At 46.1% G+C, this 22119-nt stretch overlaps 1 protein-coding gene across 1 annotated transcript; it reads left to right on the forward strand.

Annotated features, from left to right (window-relative positions):
• The first annotated feature begins 17014 nt into the window (after positions 1-17014).
• DUSP6 (dual specificity phosphatase 6) lies at positions 17015-21481 on the forward strand. Its single transcript, XM_073327581.1, has 3 exons — positions 17015-17525; positions 18167-18601; positions 20103-21481. Exons 1-3 carry the CDS (start codon positions 17123-17125, stop codon positions 20408-20410), a joined length of 1146 nt encoding a protein of 381 aa, XP_073183682.1. The 5' UTR covers positions 17015-17122; the 3' UTR covers positions 20411-21481.
• The last annotated feature ends 638 nt before the right edge of the window (positions 21482-22119 follow it).

Here is a 22119-nt window from a genome sequence, read left to right on the forward strand (position 1 = left end):
AATGTTCACCATCTTTTTCTGTTTTAAGGCAGTTCCCACAGATACACTCCTGACTGCAACTGTGACAATTTCTATTTTGCTCAAGAGTAAAACTGCTCCAATATCTTGCACTAACAAATTACACTTTTTAAAATACCCCAAAACTGATTTAATTTAATGCTCATCAATTATGTGCATTAAATACAAGAGAACAACAATTAGAACATTTTGGGCTGTGAAAAGAACTCGGGGAAGCTGCCTCAAACATCAAAAGTGCTTCGCTATCCTGACACTTATGTAATTGTTCTGTGAACACCCACACACCGGAATAGACCTACCATGTCTGAGTCACTGAGTATTTCTATATGAATCTAAAATCTGTTCAGCCAGGATACATCATCCATAACGTAAGGAACACAGTGTAAGTATAATTTTAAAGTGATATCCATGATTCAATAATGTTACAGCTCACTTAGGCAGAAGGCAGTGATAAACTATTGCATCTTTATGGTCCCACCATGCTTTAGGGCTCTGTTCCTCTGAGTGGGAGAGAAAGAAAGACTGGCTGAGAGCTCTGTAGCATACTGCCCCGAAGTACCCCCACAGGCCCCTTACAGGAGGTTGCATTGTGTCCTAGCTCCATGGGAGGGCAGAGCTTGTTGGCCATATGCACTGGATTTCCCCACTCAAATGTGATGCAGAATTTACAGAGTTTATAGTAACCTGCAGAGTTTTTCTCTTTGCACTATAGAATGTCCTCTTCCCTTCCCCACCCTCCAAGGGGGCTCCAGAGACAGCCACACACAGGGAGACTTTAGTATCAGATTTCCTGTAGGAGCAGTGCTGTTGCTGAGCTGCAGGCAACACTGGGGAGGGGCCACTGTGCAGATGCCCTTGCTTCCAGTGGAGCCCCAAAATCTATGGGCTTAGTGGGTGACCCCCTGGCCTCCTCCTCAGGAGAATAAACCCCATTCTTCTTGACCAATTCCAGGGGAACTCTGTGAACTGAAACTCAGAATTCCCACTCTCCTACATGGGAATAACCCCATGTCTATACAGGGGCCTTTAGTGTATACAGTTGCTATCTGAATTCAAGCTGGGCAAACAGTTGTGCAAAATAGATTCAGACATATATAGTTGGCTTTCCTAATTGATCCCATTTCCTTTTCTGTGCTAACATGTTCTGCAGTTTAATTTCAGAGGATGTGCATATAATACAATATTTGATCCATTTGACAATTTCAGCACATTATTTTATATTTATATAGAACCTTTCCTCATGAGAGAACCCAAAGACCTCCCCAAAAAGACAAACTGATATGCCAATAAGATTCAAATTGCATGGAAATGTAGGTAGGAAGAATGTAATTAAAGCTAGCTAGAACCTGGCTAAGACAGCCAGGTTAACACCCTTACAAGAAGTGACACATGCTCTGGGCTGCTGAATAACCACAAGTGGTCATCATGAAATGTCTTACTGAAAGACAGCACTTCCCGCTGCACAGCAGCCCTGGCTGCTATGCTGAGGTCTTCATTTGGTGCAGACAAAGAGGGAAGAGTGTTAGCCATCTCCTGACTCACCAACATCACTTCTTGTAGCACATGTGCAGTTTGAAGTTTCGCCTCAGAGTTCTGATCTAGTCCAGCTCTACTTCGCTGCTAAGATCTGATGATATCACTGCACTGAGTGGCACGACTGCAGGATTTGTAAAACTGAACCCCAGTCATAAAAAAGCATCTTATAACAATTAATAAAGGAAAAGAGTTAACACTGCAAGGTGCCACCTGTACAATGGTGTGACAGAGGGAGCAGGGAGCGTTCAAGGAGCCATTGGAAAGGTTATGCACCTGTATATGCATGTGAATATAGAAAGAATGGGTAAATGTGTGAGAGGGTTATACTTTATTGCCATTAGGCTAGGACTAACACATTACTTAGGGAAAAGAATACCTGATGTAATTTATTTTTATGATATGCCTCTGGCACCAATCCACTGAATAAATAACAAGAGTTGAGACAATGAATGGCATTGTTATCATGGTAACATCACATTGAAAAATCCCTAACGGTGACTGGAGGGTTGTGCAGGACAGTTGTCACGCTCCTTCTCATAAAAACTAACATTGGCAAACACCTGTTTAAACCAATAAACATTAATTCTCGTCTCAACATTTCAGGAAATTACCCTTCCAGTTCCACCAACAGCAAATCCCATAAACTCTGGATCAAAGTTATAGTAGGGATTATGTATGTATAACATTATGCATATGTGCATTTTTTAAAAGGCTCTTATCCCAGAAAGATACAATTTCTGTATAACTTCCTAGGAGTGGGCAGAACTCAGAAAAATGTCCAACGCATTTTTAAAAAGTCACTCAACTTTTAGGGGGTTCAAGTGTATTTTACCCTCTTTGCCCTGTTCTGTTCACACTGGATTCTCCCTTTACTATTCCCCCCACCCCACCCCACCCCGACAAGCTAATGCTTGAAGCTTCCAGATAAAGGGAGGGAATTAAGATGATTTCTAGGACACCAGGAGCATGAGGGATTCTTTGAACAACTGAAGTCTGGCAGTTTTCTTTATGTATGTGTTCTGTCTCTCCTACCTCTGCTTTTTTGGAAATGCAGCAAATTAAAACAGAATCTTAGTCCCCAAGTCACAAAAATGTAACTTTAAGCACATGAGTTGTCCCACTGAAGCCAATGATGCCATTCACATCCTTAAAGTTATGCACTGGCATTAAGCACTTTGGCAAATTGGGCCCTTATTTAGGATTATTTACAGATTTCAGCTGTGAGCAAAAGGGAAATTCTTCAAGACTTTCGGATGCAGATGTATATGCCTACCCAAATCCCTAGCGCTGCGATATTCTGGACCTGAAGTACATGCTGATCTTCATCAGGTCTGCAGTGCACAATCCAACTCCAACAGAAAAATGTAGTGTGAAAATTGGGTTGTTCATGCCTGGATTAGATTCCTAATTGCTTCTTATTTGGGGCTATGATATAAGAGCTGGAGCACATTTGTTTTCTTAAATAGACCAGTCCCAGCATGAGAACCATCCCTTTTGGTTTACATTCATTTTCTTTTCTTTCTTTGTCCTTTGAACTCATGGGTTAACCTGTGCTGTGAAAACTTGGTGCTTGTTTACTCTTTTCATGCTGTAGAACAAACCTTCAGTCCTCCAAAGACCTCATCCTCAGGAGGCAGAGCAACTATCTAGAGAGGTTTGGGACAGAGGGATCCTGGAAACCCAGAATAAAACAAATCTTTAACACAGAGAACAGAGAATTGTGTTCGACATTTTCTCACTACTGCTAGGGAAAAGGAAATCTAAGCTTGTTAGGTTACTTGCCATGTAGCATTAGTAACCCTGATGCCCTCACACTGAGTCAGATCTGCAGTTGGTGTCAAGTGGCTTAGCTCTACTGAAGTCACGATGCTTCAATGATGTTCTCACTGTACCATCAGGTTAGCCCTTATTTTGCTCTGTCATATCTTCAGAGCCTTTCGAGGTACAGCCAGGGCCAATCAGAGTGGGGGGCCAGGAGGGCCATTTGGCCTGGGCCTCAAGCTCAAAGGGGGCCTCAAATTTAGACACTTGTTAATTATTTGGCATTTGATAAGTTTCACAACTTGTTTTTATGCGCATCCCTATTGGACCAAAATGTGAGACACTCTCTCAGCTTAAAGCTGCAAATTTAAGCAAATAATAGATGTGATTTAATAAAAGACATATTTTTTTTGTTAACTGATATAGATTTTGTCATATTAAAGAGTTAAAAATGTTCACAAATATTAATCAAAATACATGGGTTCCGATGGCAGAAGATTAGACCATGTGTTGTCATTTTTTATTTTTATTATGGCTAGGGGCCTCAAAAGCTGGAAGTGGTCTGGGCCTCTCTGGACCTCTGAGAGGGCCTGGGTACAGCTTGAAATATCTCAGATGAGCATGAAATCTTGTAAAAGGTAAATGAGGCAGTTACTTTGGACAATGCACTGTGGAGTCCAGTGTCCTGAATGAAAGGCACAATATGCCTACATCATGAATAAACAGATGCTTTATTGGCTGTTGCTATTTTTTTCAAAATCAAGGTAATTGAACCACTTATACAATCATGAATATCTTGATTTTTATTTCTTCACTGTAGTCTATAAAACAAGAAAACACAGTTCATTTACCTTGGTATTAAAGAGCTTCAATCCCAGTCTTCTAAATTAAGTAAGGTATGTAATTATAAGAAAATAATTTAAGTGAGTTTTAATATTTGTTCAGTTTGGATCCTGCCTTCAAGGTCTATAGTCCTCCTGATGTGTGATGGATTTACTCAGAGCTAAAATAACGAGGAGTCCTTGTGGCACCTTAGAGACTAACACATTTATTTGGGCATAAGCTTTCATGGGTTAGAACCCACTTCATCAGATGCATGGAGTGAAAATACAGGAGCAGGTATAAATACATGAAAGGATGGGGGTTGATTTACCAAGTGTAAGGTCAGTCTAACAAGATAAATCAATTAACAGCAGGATACGAAGGGAGAAAAAATAACTTTTGAAGTGGTAAGAGAGTGGCCCATTACAGACACTTGACAAGGGGGGAAATTAAATTTAAGTTTTGTAATGACCCAACCACTCCCAGTCTCTATGCAGGCCTAATCTGATGGTATCCAGTTTGCAAATTAATTCCAGTTCTGCAGCTTTACGTTGGAGTCTGTTTTTGAAGTCTTTTTTGTTGAAGAATTGCCACTTTTAGGTATGTTATTGAGTGACCAGAGAGATGAAAGTGTTCCCCTACTGGTTTTTGAATGTTATGATTCCTGGTGTCAGATTTGTGTCCATTTATTCTTTTGTGTAGAGACTGTCTGGTTTGGCCAATGTACATGGCAGAGGGGCATTGCTGGCACATGATGACATATATCACATTGGTAGATGTGCAGGTGAACATGCCCTTGATGGTGTGGCTGATGTGGTTAGGTCCTATGATGGTGTCTCTTGAATAGATATGTGGACAGAGTTGGCAACGGGGTTTGTAGCAGGGTTTGGTTCCTGGGTTGGTGTTTTTGTTGTGTGGTATATAGTTGCTGGTGAGTATTTGATTCAGGTTGGGGGGCTGTCTGTAAGCGAGGACAGGCCTGTCTCCCAAGGTCTGTGAGAGTGAGGGATCGTCCTTCGGGATAGGTTGTAGATCCTTGATGATGCATTGGAGGGGTTTTAGTTGGGGGCTGTTGGTGATAGCTAGTGGCGTTCTGTTACTTTCTTTGTTGGGCCTGTCTTGTAGTAGGTGACTTCTCTGTACCCTCTGGCTCTGTCTGTGGGTCTGATGAAATGGGTTCAAATCCACGAAAGCGTATGCCCAAATAAATTTGTTAGTCTCCAAGGTGCCACAAGGGCTCCTCATTATTTTTGCTGATACAGACTAACACAGCTACCACTCTGAAACCTGTTACTCAGTGCTGTCTCCCATGAATGCTTAACAGGTTGCTTGTGAAAATCCTATGCACAGTGTCATGGGCAGTGGGTATAATCGGCAAGGGAAAGCATTGCCTCCCCTAGCACAGCCCTCCCTGCTGCCTGACACCTGGGCCATGGTGCCCTCACCTCCCGCCTCTTCCCCTCCCTGCTCTGACCCTTCACCAAGGCTCCCACAGCTTGCTGGGGTGGCAGGGGTTCAGTTTAGCTTGCTGCTGCTGCCTGGGGTGAGTCTTCCTTCTCTCCTCTCCTCCACCCCATTCCCTCTATCCCCCTTGGAGGTCCCCACAGCTGCCAGTGGAGTCTCTCTCGTGTGTGTGTGTGTGTGTGTGTGTGTGTGTGTGTGTGTGTGTGAGTGAGAGAGAGAGAGAGAGAGAGAGAGAGAGAGAATGCCAGCGGGGAGTCAGTGGCAGGTGGGCGGGGGGAGGAAGGGGAGTGTGGAGAATGAGGAGGTGAGCAGAGGGGATCCCTGAAGTTACTTTACACAGGAAAAAAGCCTTCCAGAGACCTTGTAGCAGAAATCACTGAAACTGTTAAAGAGCCATTGAAGTGGTAGGTTTCAGAGTAACAGCTGTGTTAGTCTGCATTCGCAAAAAGAAAAGGAGTACTGTGCCACCTTAGAGACTAACCAATTTATTTGAGCATGAGCTTTCGTGAGCTACAGCATCCGATGAAGTGAGCTGTAGCTCACGAAAGCTTATGCTCAAATAAATTGGTTAGTCTCTAAGGTGACACACGTACTCCTTTTCTTATTGAAGTGGTAATGAAGCCATTTAAAAGGCATTTGCCAACACCCAGGAAGCCTTCGGCCACATTCAGCCACATTCACATTGTAACAGGTTTCAGAGTAACAGCCGTGTTAGTCTGTATTCGCAAAAAGAAAAGGAGTACTTGTGGCACCTTAGAGACTAACCAATTTATTTGAGCATGAGCTTTCGTGAGCTACAGCTCACTTCATCGGATGCATACCGTGGAAACTGCAGCAGACTTTATATACACACAGAGAACATGAAACAATACCTCCTCCCACCCCACTGTCCTGCTGGTAATAGCTTATCTAAAGTGATCATCAAGTTGGGCCATTTCCAGCACAAATCCAGGTTTTCTCACCCTCCATCCCCCCACACACAAACTCACTCTCCTGCTGGTAATAGCTCATCCAAAGTGACCACTCTCCCTACAATGTGCATGGTAATCAAGGTGGGCCATATCCAGCAGAAATCCAGGCTTTCTTACCCCCCCCTCTTTTTTTTTTCTGGGACACACACACACACACACACACCACACACCTCACTGTGTGTATCCCCCGGAAAAAAAGGGCAGGGAGGGGTGAGAAAGCCTGGATTTGTGCTGGACATGGCCCACCTTGATTATCATGCACATTGTGTAGAGAGTTGTCACTTTGGATGGGCTATTACCGGCAGGAGAGTGAGTTTGTGTGTGGGGGGGTGGAGGGTGAGAAAACCTGGATTTGTGCTGGAAATGGCCCAACTTGATGATCACTTTAGATAAGCTATTACCAGCAGGACAGTGGGGTGGGAGGAGGTATTGTTTCATGATCTCTGTGTGTATATAAAGTCTGTTGCAGTTTCCACGGTATGCATCCGATGAAGTGAGCTATAGCTCACGAAAGCTCATGCTCAAATAAATTGGTTAGTCTCTAAGGTGCCACAAGTACTCCTTTTCTATTCACATTGTAGGAAAATGTGTGTTATTGGGGTTAAAAACAGTTTCCAAAGGACAACCCTTCAGTTATTCTGTGTACCCAGAAGTAGTAACTGCTAACCTGGCTCAAGGAGGAGCTGACATAGCCAGTGAGTTTATTTCTTGATATAGCTGTTTTATTCAAACCCAGTTTAAGTAAACGAATCTAGCAGGGAATGCTGTGTAAGAAAGGTGATTAAACTGCTGCCTTAAGGCAGGCTGTCAATGACAAGCACTTTTCAAAAGGAGAGATTAGGCTTCAGGTTGGTGCAGGTAGCCTGGTTTTTTGTCTCTCTCTATACAGCATACACCGAACTCCCTGCCACACAGAGGAGAATCTATCTGGCAATTGAGCGATACCTGTTGCCGGTTCAGTTCCCTTGGGGAATGTTATTAGTGCTTTAAGGTGAAAAGGGGAGAGGGTAGCACTGGGGGAGGGGGGCAGCAGCAGGGTGAGGAGGCGAGCGGTGAGCCAGCTGCACAGCAGGTGGTTGTGGGGGTCTCATAGATACATAGATATGAAGGTCAGAAGGGACCATTATGATCGTCTAGTCAGACCTCCTGGACAATGCAGGCCACAGAATCTCACCCACCCACTCCTGCAATAAACCTCTCACCTATGTCTGAGCTTATTGAAGTCCTCAAATCATGGTTGGTGGGGAAAGGGTCTGGCATGGGGTGGTGAGGAGGCGAGCAGCAGGCAGGTGGGAGAGGTGAGCGGAGGGGGGATCTCGGGGCAGGGGTGAAGAGGTGAGTGGTGAGTCAGCGGTGGGTGCAGGCGGGGCCTGGGACAGAGCAGGGGTGGAGTGTGGGCGGGGCTGTGGGCCAAAGAAGCAGGACAAGGAGCTCACCTCCCACAAGGGGAGTTTTACCCACCGCCCATGCACAATAGGTGAAAATTCACCACTGTGCAGAGTGCCAGCATATCACTTGAACCACATTTGAGCTTAAATCTCATACTACCCTTCTACACAGGGTGAATTCCACTCACGGAGAGATGAGACACCGTGAATTGTTTGTGACTTGCTGCCAATAAACTTCCTGCTATTTAGTATGTTTATTGGCTGCTTGTGATATTATAAAATATAACCCACTTTGTGTAATCCTGTTCTTTGCAAGGGAGAATAGAGGATCCAGTCTCCTAAATGCCTACGTGCTGTGCTGTCCTTTACTTTATGCACAAAGCTCTCGTCCCCTCCCCCATGTCTCACTTCCCAAACTCCTGGTCTTTGCCCTTCCCTCCAGGCAGTTTCAGATGTGTGTACTGATTACAATTACAGGTTTCAGAGTAGCAGCCCTGTTAGTCTATATCCGCAAAAAGAAAAGGAGGACTTGTGGCACCTTAGAGACTAACAAATTTATTTGAGCATAAGCTTTCGTGAGCTACAGCTCACTTCATCGGATGCAATTTGTGATTTGTGATTACAATTACTTTTTTTTCCCGCTCTTATGATGGCAACTGTACCCGGCAAGTATGTTTAAAGCACCACTCCTAAGTCGTTGCTAACTACATTCCATTATTATGTGGCACAATTAAAAAAGTACATAGGTCATAAAGCAATTCCCAGTTTCAAGGAAAGCACTTGAGTAAAAAGGATTTCCTAAATGGACTAATTTGATGTGTTATTTCTCTGACTTCAGGAATTATTATTTAAGATGTGCTACATAATTGGACATTAGATAATCAGTTATGTGTCATTTCCCTAAATTGTTATTGGTGTACGTAACTCAAGTAAAATGCTTTATGGAGCATTTTCATTCTGCTTTAAGTACCCTATACTAACCAATTTGAGTTGGTACTCACAAAATACTGGGCTTCATAGACAAATTGTCTAGCTTTCTCGGGCACATCCTATGCTCCTATGTCTGAAACATATTTTTCACTTTTATTCTCTTAATTCCTTTATCCACTTAAAATCTAGGTTGAGACTTTCAGTGCTGCCTAAGGAATTTAGACACACAACTTACATTGAAATGAACAAGAATCATGCATCTAAATCCCCTAAATAGGGTGACCAGACAGTAAGTGTGAAAAATCGGGATGGGGATGGGGGGTAATAGGAGCCTATATAAGAAAAAGACCCCAAAATCGGGACCGTCCCTATAAAATCGGGACATCTGGTCACCTTACCCCTAAATGATTTTTGAAAAGCTCAGGCCTTAAGTGCCACTTAAATGTTCGAAGGATTTTACAGGGGTCCTCTGGACTGGAGTGTGAAATTCACCCCTAAGCACAGAATATGCATAAGGTCTGCGGAACTCAAGCAATCAAAATATGATGCATGTGGTGCATATGACTTATGCTGGGCCCCAGTGCAAGGGAGAATTTCACTCCAAATCAGGGGTTAGGGGTGGGCACAGCTCTAATCTTTGCAGGATCCGAAGCCCAGGTATGTCTGTGACTGACTGTAAATGTTAGACCTGGATGAGTGTGGGATGGCTAACAGGCATGGCAGTTCTTACCACTTTCCTTCAAGAAGGTTATGTAACATATAGGGTATGCAAAGAGCGGCTTCCAGCTGAGACTCAGTTGTTGGTCTGTGCAGACAGCCATCACATGGGGCTGCACACTGGGCTAAGTCTGACCCAGTGTGCAGCCAGCAGTTGACAGGTATAACATGACCCTTTACTGCCTGTATCCCCTTCCCCACAAACCACCCTGAACTGCATTTTGCCAATTTGTTTTAATTCTCTGAGCATGATTAGTCAGGTTTAGGGTGTGCTGGGGAGAGGTTCTGGTCGCCTACCAAAAAGCTGCTGCTGGCTATCCACTTGCTTAAGTCTCACATGGCACAGCATTTTCAACTTGCATCACAACTCTTGTGACAGATTTCTGTTACCAATCTGCCTGAAGCATCAGGTGATCAGTCTGAGGCCACACAATTGTTAAGGGAGGAGATGACGTAACACACCAAGTGTCTAAATTTTAAAGCTTTATTGATAAAATAATAAAATAACAGCGGAGAGTGATGGGTGCTTCCCACGTCACTCAGAGGAAGAAAGAAAGCAGTAGTGTCCCAAGCCCTAACCCACTTTCATACTCACACATGCACTACCTGAAGCTGGCCAGGCCTGGGTGTAACATAAGAAGAAGACGGGGAAGGGTGGACGGGAGTTCTGTCCTGTGTGCACAGGTCATGTGGGTCCGCTGTGATCTCCAAATTGTTCCAGCTCTCAGGAGGGTTTTAAGTCCCAGGCTCCTTGTGTGTGTGTGGGGGGGCGGGTTTGCTTCATTCAGGGACCTCTGCTCCTGGTGCCCTCTGTGCCAGGCCAAACTGGCTTTCCATGGTGTCTTCAGTTTTCTCAAAACACCCACGTTCCAGGGACGCAAGGCTCGGCTCCCTGTCTCACCGGTGCAAACCTCACCATGTGATGACTTGGTGTAGTGAGGTGGAGTGGCCTCCCTTGGAACTGGAGTGTGAGGGACCACTACACTCGCGTGGGTGGACAGAGCCAAATCCACCTCGGACCCCTCACTGGAAGTACCAGAGAGGACAGGAAGTAGAAAAGGATAGCCCTGGAGCTCAGTTGCTGCTGGGCCATGGGAGAGTCTCTTCGTGGATGTCTCTTCTAGGGAGCAGATGACTCTGCAAGAACCTGGCCCAGCCCCAGAGTGGACTGACAACTTGCCATCAGGGGAGACAGATGAGGACCCCTAAGACCTGATGGAGCTGAGTACCCTGAGGAGATGGAGGATCTCTGGACCATGGGGCACTACACCCTGACTCTGGTAGGAAGTAGCCCAAAGGGACCAGACTCTAGTCCAGTTCTGATGCCTGAGGGTGAGTCTGTGTTTCAGGAGGATCCCCACTGACCCAGTGATGGACCCATCTGCCACTGTTAGGGCCCTGGGCTGGGACCTGGTGGAGTAGGGTGGGCCTGGGCTCCCCTACCTACCTGCTGCCAACCCCACCCCGGGGTAGTGGCCTATGCATCCCTAGGCAGAAGGCCCGTGTGTTGCTTGTACTCTGCCCTGCCCAGAGGGCCAGAATTCCTCTACAGATTGTTTATAGCTCTTTGCCTCAGCCAGGGGGCTGTGATTAAAGACTGTTTGTGGCTCTGCCCTGCCCAGAGGGCCAGAGCTCCCTGATAGATTGCTAATTATAGGCTGTTAATTACTGTCTGTCCCAGCCAGGCGACCGTGGGCCAAAGACTGTTGTGATTCACCCCACCCACGAGGTTGGAACTTTCCCGGATAAGACTGTTACTTGCAAACTGCCAATAGTGAGGCAGAGTGGCCTCCCTCCGAACTGGAGTGTGAGGAACCATGACACTTGGCAACACAATATCATGGCATTGTGACATGCAAAATCTGTGGGCCCAACTTTACTTAGAAAATACATACCCACTTCTTAGAATGAAGGTACTTCATATTACTTTTCACCATCTTCTTTGGTTTGGGTCTCATTGTTTGTTTGTAAAATTTCAATCATATCTGGCAATAATAATGCTGCTTCACCTTTGTTAAGCATTTTGAAGTTAGTGGCTATGACAAGGAGAATCTCTACGTCTTAAGTAGTAGTATTATTTCATTAGTATCAGGCAAGTACTTCATTAGGGTTGATAGGGCTGCATAACATTCAGTTAAACTATTGAATGACTAAGATTTTAATTTAAATCGCTGCCATTAAAATGGCACAGAAAATGATGATGATCTGAATATTTTTTTCTTCCAAAAAATGTTCCCAGGAAACTTTATCAGAAAGGTAAAGATATATTTATCATAAGACTATAAAGTAACAAATTAATATTCAAAACAAGCATCTTCATTCTTTTATCACTTACATGGGGTTTACACAATTGAAACTGCATTGACTTCAGAGGAGTTAATTGTTGTTCACAATGGTGTAACTAAGAGCAGAATCAGGCCCAGTATTAAGAAATATTTATTTTTTCCATAACTATGAAATATTCTGGTGTTTCTCCCAAGGCTTGTCTTCACTGGAAAATATGGTTGTGTTAGAACATAATCTTGAAGAATCATGTTAACTAATGTGATGTTAAACATAACTTAGCAGTCAGTGTAGACACGGACAAGCTGGGTTTAATGTCATATCAGCTAGCCATTTGAAATATCTCTGAGTGATTCTGGATCATAGCTTCACATACTGCCAAGATCTGACAGAGAACACTGCCAAGATAAAGGCTAGGAATAATATAAGCCAGAAACTAATGAGGATCAGCTCTTTACACCTTGTGGACAGCTACTTTGGCCCTTGTTTTCTCAGCAGCTGAACACTGTGCACTAATATAGGCAGGTAGTGCATCTACAAAATTCTCATAGTAGTGCAGTTGAACACTGCTATCAGAATTGTCACAGGAGTGTTGAAGTCAGCATAGCAGTCTGGCTCCCTGAACTCACACATACCTTTCCATCATCCTTTTGAAGACAATCAGCACTATACGAGAATACAGCCATGAAGAAATTAACCCAGACTTGCTCATCTATGAAGATCTCATAGACCTCACCCCTCTCCTCCCCTCCCCTTCCACCCCCCGCCCCCAAGATGCTACCTAAAAGCCAAGAACCTTTTCTAGCTAGATGCCAAAACTCTCAAAACCTCAGGACTGTCACCAATAGAAAAGTGGTGGAGGCTGTGGGAAAACAGAACGGTCAAGAATCAACATCTGGTTACAGATCCTACAGACCAACCATCTGGCTTCACCATGCGATATGGATCACAGTGAACTGTATCAAAACCTCAAACTGGTATTGTAATTATCTACTACACAAAGACAGCCTGATATGTGGATGTGAAGAAGACACCCAAACCATGGAACATCAAGTGAACAGCTGCCCACTAAGATCCTCCAGAGGGTGGCCTTGATTCATTCCATGCTCCCACAAGCCATAGAGTAGATGACAAACTTGAAGGTTGACCTTTAATGTTATTTTTCAAGTTCCCCATACAAAAGAAGAAGAAACTGGCCATGGTTTGTCACAATGCTAAAACCAACTTGTTCTGCTCTATATTGACTTTTAAATCATGTTTTACATCATGTTAACATGACTCCTTCAGTTCCTAGTCTAACATGACCTAATTTTTCTAATAAAGATAAGCCCTCACATTCTTCAGACTGCAGCTCTTGTTGGGAAGGAGGTTAAAACAGAAAATATAGCTGATTATTTAAAAAATAGGTATCCAGAACTATTCAAAGCTGTTGCAAGGTAAATCTACTAATACAGCTGGAGTTCTAGGGGTAACTACAGTTAAGGTTACCTAGGAGTTTCCATTCTGGTACCCTGTTTTCAGTTGCTTATCCTTTAAATAATTTTCACCTTGAGAGCTGAAATTTTCCTGGCCTTGTGTCCAAATTGAGAGCACGTTTTTGTAAAATTTGAACAAAAACAGTTCAAAGATGTTTGAGAATGTGGGAAATAGGGGAAAACCCTTTTTCCCCCTTATGGAAAAAAACCTAGGAGTTTTAAAAAATTCTGTAGCACTGAAGTGGGCGACAGCGGAAAGTTGAAATGTGGTGGGGAGAACAAAGTTCACTGTTCCTGTAAAAATCTGTTTTGATTTGCCCACATAATGGGCATTAAATTGTAGTTTGTGTGTGCAAAGTTTAACAATGATAACACTTTATAATAACATTGTAAAAGAAAGAGCTGTGCTGCACATATGTGACTAATGTAGGACCACAGTTAAAATAGTGAGCCCTTTGTTATTCAGGCTGAACAGTGCTGAGAGACAGCACAAAGTCTAGGAATTACTGAAACCCCACTTTTAAGCCTCCAAAATAGGTAGTGAAGCAGGATACTATGAAAATAGTTTGTATGTGACTGAATGGTTAAGGCACTTGACTACAACCCTGAGTTGGAGTCTCCACTTGATCTCCTGCTGAAAGGCCAACTCCAGTTCACCCCGCTGCAAAATAGGTCTCTGATCCACCAGGTCAGGACAATCAAAGGTGGTTGGATGTGATGCTGGCCACATCACTCCCTTGTGTGCTGTTGGCTCAATGTCACCTATGGGACCTTTGCCATCATTAATTATACTGTTATACTATGTATAACCTTCATTTTGGCAGTTCATGAATTTTTAGTGACTTAACATTGCAGTTTTAATGTTCTTCCTAATGTAGGTTTTTGAGCAGAATACATGGGAATATTCATGTAACAGGAGTGTCTAGGACAGTGGTTCTCAACGAGGAGTAAGTGTACCCTGGGAGTTTGCAGAGGTCTTCCAGGGGGCACATCAACTCACCTCGAAATTTGCCTACTTTTTTACAACAGGCTACATAAAAAACACTAGCAAAGTCAGTACAAACTACAATTCCATACAGACTTGTTTATACTGCTCTACATACTAGACACTGAAATGTAAGTACAATATTTATATTCCAATTGATTTATTTATAATTATATGGTAGAAATTAGAAAGGATGCAATTTTTCAGTAATAGTGTGGTGAAACTATTGTATTTTTATGTTTACTTTTGTAAGCAAATAGTTTTTAAGTGAAACTTGAGGGTACTGCAAGACAAATCAGACTTATGAAAGGAGTACAGTAGTCTGGAAAGGTTGAGAGGCACTGCTCCAGGACGCCCCAGGGAATGGACAATCTAATTATTGCATAGCCCTGGCTGTCTGTGGAGCCTCCTGATGTCTCGGATATAAATGTGGCTCCGGCCCAGCAGTGGTAAGCTAAATGAGGTGAGCCTTTTAGAACCGGTTTTGCACCGAGCCAGCTGCTAGCAACAGGATCAGAGGTCAGGTCAGGCTTGTGAATTGTGCTTTTCAAAACGCCAAGCAGCTCACTGTCAAAGCCACGGCCCTACCTGGGGGGTTTTACACCACCTGGGCCCTTCCTCTGTGCCAGACCTGCGGAGCGGGACCTGCTGAACTGCGAGGAGCGGAGAGCCCAGCGCTGAAGGCGGCGCTGTCTGCGCCGCTACATTGTCCTCCCCACCCCCAGCTCGGCCGAGCCGCGCTCAGTGGCAGCTCTCCTCCAGCAGGGCCCGCTCCTGCCCAGGGCGCTCAGCCCCTGTGCACGCAGGAAGGGCCCCTGCCAGGGAATGCCGCGGCCGGCTCGGAGCTCCGCACGCTCCCTTTTGTCTCCAGGCCGGAGCCCCGCTGGCTGCTGCGCTAGGGAAGGTCGCTTGTGCAGCGGCTCCCAGCGCAGAGGCGGTGGCGGTCCCCCGTGGGAGGTGATGAGCGGCAGAGCTGAGTGGGCTCCGCTCTGTCACGATTTCAGCTCCCGAAGCCAATGGCTGCATGGGGCTCGCTGCGGCTGCCGATCGGCTCTCCCCCTCCCCCCCCCCTTTTAAACACAGACACGGTGGGAGGCCTTTGCTTCTGTAATGCATTTCGCCTCCTTTTTTTTTTTTTTTTTTTTGTCAATGGAACAGCTACAGCTTGGCACGGGAACTATGTCATGGGCCTAGGAGCCGGGCTATCCCCTCTGGCCAGGCGTCCTCAGGCCCGCGGGGGCTTTGTACTACAGAAATGAGTAACGAGGAAAGGATCCCTCTGCTATAGAGGACTCTTTGATGTCAGGCTTTCAGAACAATGGACAATAAACCTACAAGCGGACACCAAGGCAAATGCCACATGACTTTCTAAAACACACATTAACTCTGGCCCACGCCTAGCCCTATTTAAAACGGGCACCTGGACAATTAGCGTTGCTTGCCTGGAGGGGAGAACAAACCCCGAATTTTCTTATAGCAGGCTGCTTTGTCTCGGGAGCCTGTTTGAGGTCATCCGCACAAACAATGTAAAACCCTTTGCAAGCGACCGTATGTTTATTCTTAAAGTGATAGCGGCGTTCGAGCTCTGTTTCCCAGTCTAGCGAGAGCCCGGTTTGCGTAGGGAATGATTAGATTAGAGCGGTACGCTTCACCACTGCAAAGAGCAATCAAGGACAAATACAACACTTGCCCCGCCGGCCGGAAAGAGGGCTTTAAAAAAAAAAGTTGTAATTAAAAGCCAGGCTAAAATCAACCCAGAGGAGTTGTGGGAGATACAGCGGCCAAACCCGTTCCTACCAAGATCAGGCTTTTGAGGAGACAATTCGGAGAGGGAGAAGGTCCCTCTTGTTCCTCATACAATTGCACCATTTGTTGTGTAATCGCTCTGCTGCTATGTGTGAACTTTACCAGAAGGAAACATGAGCCTCAGCAGCACGGCCCTGGTGGCTGCGTCTCCCCCCTCACCTGCCCCCACTCCTCCACCGCCTCTTTCTCCTTCCTCCCGCTGAGCTGCTGTTGCTGCTTGTTTGCACTCAGCTTATCCGGAGCGGAAATTCCTTTCCGTTTTTGTGAATGACAAACTCATTAACAATTCATCAACACAACCTGTTCTAGCCGGTCCGTCTCCACGGCAACAGCCCCTTCCGCGCGCCCTCATTGGCTGGGCGAGAGAATGTATCCATTGAGACGTTCCGTGTTTGTATCCATTGAGGAGCTGCCTGGCGCTGGGGGCGTGCGGGGCTGATTCAAAGGGACATTGATCACATCAAGGGGACGGAGCGGAGGAGGAGGGGATATCACGTTGTGAGAAGCAGGGGGGCGAGTGGGGGGGGGGAGTCGGGGCTGACGAGGCGCACACAAGGGGGGCAGAGGGAGAGGGATCACACAAGAGCTGGGGCCGGTACAGTATTTTTGTGCTCAGCGAAAGGAGGGCAAGTCAGTGGCCCGTTAATTGGATTTCATTCACTCAGGGAGGAGCAAGAGCCCGAGCGGCTGGACTGGGCCGGCGATTAGACAGGTTCATTCAGGGACTCATTGAGAAAAAGCGAGGCAGTCCGGGCGTGCGGCAAACAACCGCACTGGGGAGTCAGCGCGTTGGTACCCTCCCCGCACATCGATCGCTGTCCGTGCAGGGGAGGCAGCCCGAGGGGGGTGTGTGGAGGGGGTGAGTCATTTTCCTGGGGGGCCGGAGTTCAGTTTAGGTTTTCAGCCTTATGCCTCAGCGAGCGGGCAGTTTATAAGCCGCACGCCGCTCGCCCCCAGCCTTTCCTCATGCTAGATACGTTCAGGCCCGTTCCCTTCGTGTCCGAGATGGCTGTCAGCAAAACGGTGGCTTGGCTGAACGAGCAGCTGGAGCTGGGCAACGGCCGGCTGCTGCTCATGGACTGTCGCTCGCAGGAGTTGTACGAGTCGTCCCACATCGAGTCGGCCATCAGCGTGGCCCTGCCCGGCATCATGCTGAGGCGGCTGCAGAAGGGCAACCTGCCCCTGCGCGCCCTCTTCTCCGCCAGCGACCAGGACCGGGAGACGTTTGCCCGGCGCTGCGGGACCGACACCGTGGTGCTGTACGACGAGAACAGCAGCGAGTGGAACGAGAACACGGGCGGGGAGTCGGTGCTGGGCTTGCTGCTCAAGCGGCTGAAAGATGAAGGCTGCAAAGCGTTTTACCTGGAAGGTGAGGGGTTACACCGACCCGCCTGGGACCGGCCTCAGTTCCGCGGCTCGGGGGGGGGGGGCGCCCCACTAGGACCTGGCGCTGGGTGGGTTTTGTTCTTTGTCTGTCGCCTGCGGCATTTCAGCTGTAGCCGGGCCGCGCACATGCCTCGAGCTTCTGTGGGCTTATGACCCTCCATGGCGTTGAATCCGAAGCGTGCAGGAGCCATGTGGGGACACGCTGCCTCGCGCCTGCCCACCTGGGTGCAAATCCCTGCAAGCCACAAACGGGGGGGGGGGGGTAAGGGGGGTAAGGAAGGCACCAGGGTGGGGAGCTAGCGGGGCCCGGGGCAGAGCGGACGGTGCTAACCCGTTGGCGGTCCGTGCGGAAAGGAAGGGTTGTGGCCGAAGGAATGCGCTGCTATCCATTTGTGTGGCGAGCCCCAGCAGGAGGGAAATGCATTGAGCCCTGCTGTGCACTGGATTCCTGTCCCCCGCTGGCACCAGCGCGGTTTCCCCAAACCTCGCCGCCTCACGTGCCTTCATTTGTGCCCCTCTCTCCGTGTGTGGCTTCGGGGGGATACAGAGTCTGTCTCGGCAGAGGGTCTCTAGCAACTCGCCGCCGCATCTCAGATTGCATGTGTGCTGTGCTTTCCTCCCCAGGTGGCTTCAGCAAGTTCCAGACCGAATTCGCCCTGCACTGTGAAACTAACCTAGACAGTTCATGCAGCAGCAGCTCTCCTGTGCCAGTCCTGGGGTTAGGGGGCCTGCGAATCAGCTCCGATTCCTCTTCCGACATCGAATCTGACACGGACCGAGATCCCAATAGTGCCACTGACTCAGATGGCAGTCCTCTGTCCAACAACCAGCCTTCCTTACCGGTCAAGATTTTACCCTACCTCTACTTGGGCTGCGCTAAGGACTCCACCAATCTGGACGTTTTAGAAGAGTTTGGCATTAAATACATCTTGAATGTGACCCCCAATCTGCCTAATCTCTTTGAGAATGCCGGAGAGTTTAAATACAAGCAGATCCCCATCTCCGACCACTGGAGTCAAAACTTGTCTCAGTTCTTTCCCGAGGCCATCTCTTTCATAGGTGAGCCCTAATGAATTATGACCGCTAAAGGACCACCAGATGTTTATCATTTGCCGAGTTTAAACCCTTAATCTTTCGTATTTGTCAGCCGCATGTCTCACGTAGCCGAGGCGCGATGTTCGGCTTTCAAAACTGATTGAAATTAAAAGGGCGGATAGAATTTGTTTTTCTAGATTTAGGCGACAAGTCCTTTTGAATTAGCAACTGTATTCACAGGTTGCAAATATGTTTATTTGTATGTCGAGCTGATATGGGATCATCCCATAACGATGTATCCCAGTGTGCTAAATTTGGGGAATAGAGAGAGTCCGCAACTAGTGAATTTATTATGAGTAGTTTTATTATTGTTTATCTAGTTCTTAGTCTTAAAAACAGAGGTGATGTTTTAAAATTTTTTTTTGTTTCCAAGAGAGAATTGCAATTAAAAGTAATTTCAGATTTATAGTGGTATACTTAGCTATATAGCCTGTAAATAATGGTATCCCTTCCAGAGGTATAGTGTCTTTTAAGGTAAATCTCCTCTAAATAATTGTATTCCTTTCAGATTTAGCGCTTAAACTAGAACTCCTTTAAATAATTTTGTTCATCAGTTTCCCAAATGTAAATTGTGAGGAGTTCTGCCTAAAATCCAGGGTGCAAGATAAAGTCACTTCACACACATCACTCTAGGTAGATAGTACACACACCTCAAAACTCTTTCATGTTACTGATTCAGATTGATATTGCTTTTCTCGCTGAACCACCATGGGGATTTCTGATCTCCTCTGAGTTGATTGCTTTTCTTATTTGAGTCGGGGAAGAGAGGGTTATGGATGGGCATATTGTGTGTTGTGTTGTGATCCGGTGGAGAGATACCGGTGCTAGTGAAGTATGTAGGTAATCTGAGCCCAGCAAGAAGAAATGTGGGCTGGAAGCCGCGAAGAAACTAATCTCCAGGCATTGTAATGCATTTCCTTTTACAAAGGAACCCATTTTCCAGCAACGTTGACATCCTGTTCCTCCTAATGGGCTGTCCCCTGTGACTTCCCTCATTCTTTTCAAATGCCTGAATACCTCCATTGTTAGCAGCACAAGAGTTGGAGAATAATTTAATAGATCTTTGCAGCCTGCTGGTCTGTGAAAAGCATTCAGTGGCACACGGCGAGGTTTCTAGTTTTCACATGCTGGGGGAAATGTGCACAGGGAGATGGGTTTTCTTTGGGCCAGCATTCAGTGCAAATAGCATCTTCTGAAAATAAAAATAAAAAGTCCGGGCTGGGTCACAGCATGTTTCCTCTGTGCCCCTGTGAAGTCGCATCAGCCTTCTGATTTCCATGCAGTGCTGAGCTCAGGGTCCGATTCTGATCTCACTTCGGTTTTGCACTCGTGTAACGGTCTCCGTTGACCTTGATTCACACTGGTAAATAAGTGAGATCTGAATCAGCCTCCCCCATTTCTCCTGTGTCACAGCTGGATCATGAGCATCTCTTCTGTCTTGTGTTCCCTGTCTCTGTGTGTGCAGATGAAGCTCGGGGGAAGAACTGCGGAGTCCTGGTGCACTGCTTAGCAGGGATCAGCCGCTCGGTCACCGTGACCGTCGCATACCTCATGCAAAAGCTCAACCTGTCCATGAATGAAGCCTACGACATTGTCAAGTTGAAGAAATCCAACATCTCGCCCAACTTCAACTTCATGGGCCAGCTGCTGGACTTCGAGCGGACCCTGGGGCTCAGCAGCCCCTGCGACAATCGCGTGCCCGGCCAGCAGCTCTACTTTACCACTCCCTCCAACCAGAACGTCTTCCAAGTGGATTCCCGGCAGTCCACGTGAGCGCTCCCCTGTGGCCTCCCCACCAGGTCTGAATCCTGTGATCATTCCTCAGTGGTTTCCCTCTGGCAGCAGGAAGGAGATGGAGCTTTGCTCTCTCGTGTCCCCTACCAGTGCACGCTGGAAAAGGTTACAAGGGAACTTGCCGAGGTCTCCCAGAAGGAACAGCCCCAAGGCAGGCAGCACACCGCCTGGCCAGGGGCTTGGAACTGAGGACCTCCAACAGTAGGGGGAGATTGGGCATTCTGAGCACGTGTTCTCTAGCGACTGGGAATTTCCTCCTTCCTTCTTTGCTTTGGGATCTGTAACATAGATTGTTGTCTTCAGTGAAGACTGGTTCTTTTTTCATTTAGAGGAGCCAAAGAGAGAGGTTTCAGCTCTGTGTATTTGGAGTACTTGTTTGCTGCCAGTTCTGTAGTGTGCTATTTGATCAGTGTAAATATTTAATCTTAAATCCATGGGCAATGTTTTTATTTTGTAACTTTCGCCTATAGAAAAGAAATCAACCCAAAGGACTGCTACATTTTTGTGCTCTTCATGAATTATTTTTCTGTCCCCCTGCCCCCTTGCAAAGAATACATTTGCAGCATGCTTGGTTTTATTGTTCAATTGAGCTGAGGCAAACTTGAGAGACAATGGCTATGGTCAGAAATTTGCTATTCACATTCTGGGAATCAGTGGAGTCTCTTCCTTTTTTATTTTTATTTTCCTTGTAAGTCCCCCCTCTCCCCCTTGTACTGCTGTTTCTCACTTTTTTAAAAAAACCTTTGTAAATAGATCGTCTTGGAAGAGATTTGTCTTCAGAAACATTTCAGATACGCTAAACAGTGCTTTATCTCTGTACAAACTCTTCAGGGAGCTTCACCTCAAATGCAATATTTTGTCTTTTTTTTTTTTTTTATAGAACTGGAAGTACATGTGAGCATGTGTACTTGTGCGTACGCAAGGTGAACTTGCATATGATTGCCAATGAGGGAGAGCCTAATTCATGGTGTAAAAGGTTTAAGCTGGAATTTATTATAAGAATGTACATTTTTAAATTATTAATAAATTACTATTTTTGGCTATTGAGAATCTGAGTGGTTTATTTCTCTCCTAGTGATGAATTGCATATACATTGGAATATTTTTAAGGAGGGCATGTCTCTTAACAACATGTTTGTACAGCCCTTGCACAATAGAGTCCTGATCCCTGCTTTGGCCCACCGTAATCTAAATTAATAGTTACTGCACAGATAGCCCTATCATCTTAGCCTGGCAGGGAGGATGGATTTCTATAGCCTCTGCTTAATCACAGAAAAGACAGAGCATACATAGAAACAACTCAGACTTCCCCCACACTGCCCTATCAATGTACTGCTACCCTGTTATGGCAGGGCTACTTCTAGGGATGGGCGGAATAGTTGGTTTCTATGCTGATTGAATAATTTTTGCCTTTCTGCTGAGCATGCCAAAAGATCTGTGTTTTCTGTGGCGTGGTTACTTATCCACTAATAATGGGTTTGGAACTACCAACTCATGTCACTGAGACCCTTAGGCAGTCCACAGAGAGTAAATGACTGTCAGTCACTGCTGACCTGTGCTGGAACAGTGCAGGTTCTAGATATAGTTAACAATGCCTGGGACACCCAGTTTCTTCTTTAGCTGCACTGAAACAATTCTGTCTGTGCAGAAGGAACAGGTTAGATTTTAGCCAGGGTAACGCTTCAGACT

This window comes from Lepidochelys kempii, chromosome 1 (assembly GCF_965140285.1).
Source record: "Lepidochelys kempii isolate rLepKem1 chromosome 1, rLepKem1.hap1, whole genome shotgun sequence".
Taxonomy (NCBI): domain Eukaryota; kingdom Metazoa; phylum Chordata; order Testudines; family Cheloniidae; genus Lepidochelys; species Lepidochelys kempii.

Bases quoted from the DNA above. Each gene is read 5' to 3' on its own strand.
- DUSP6 (XM_073327581.1), top strand. From the start codon at position 17,123: ATGCTAGATACGTTCAGGCCCGTTCCCTTCGTGTCCGAGATGGCTGTC. The intron at 17,526-18,166 runs GTGAGGGGTTAC...TTTCCTCCCCAG, and splicing joins CAAAGCGTTTTACCTGGAAG to GTGGCTTCAGCAAGTTCCAG. The intron at 18,602-20,102 runs GTGAGCCCTAAT...CTGTGTGTGCAG, and splicing joins CGAGGCCATCTCTTTCATAG to ATGAAGCTCGGGGGAAGAAC.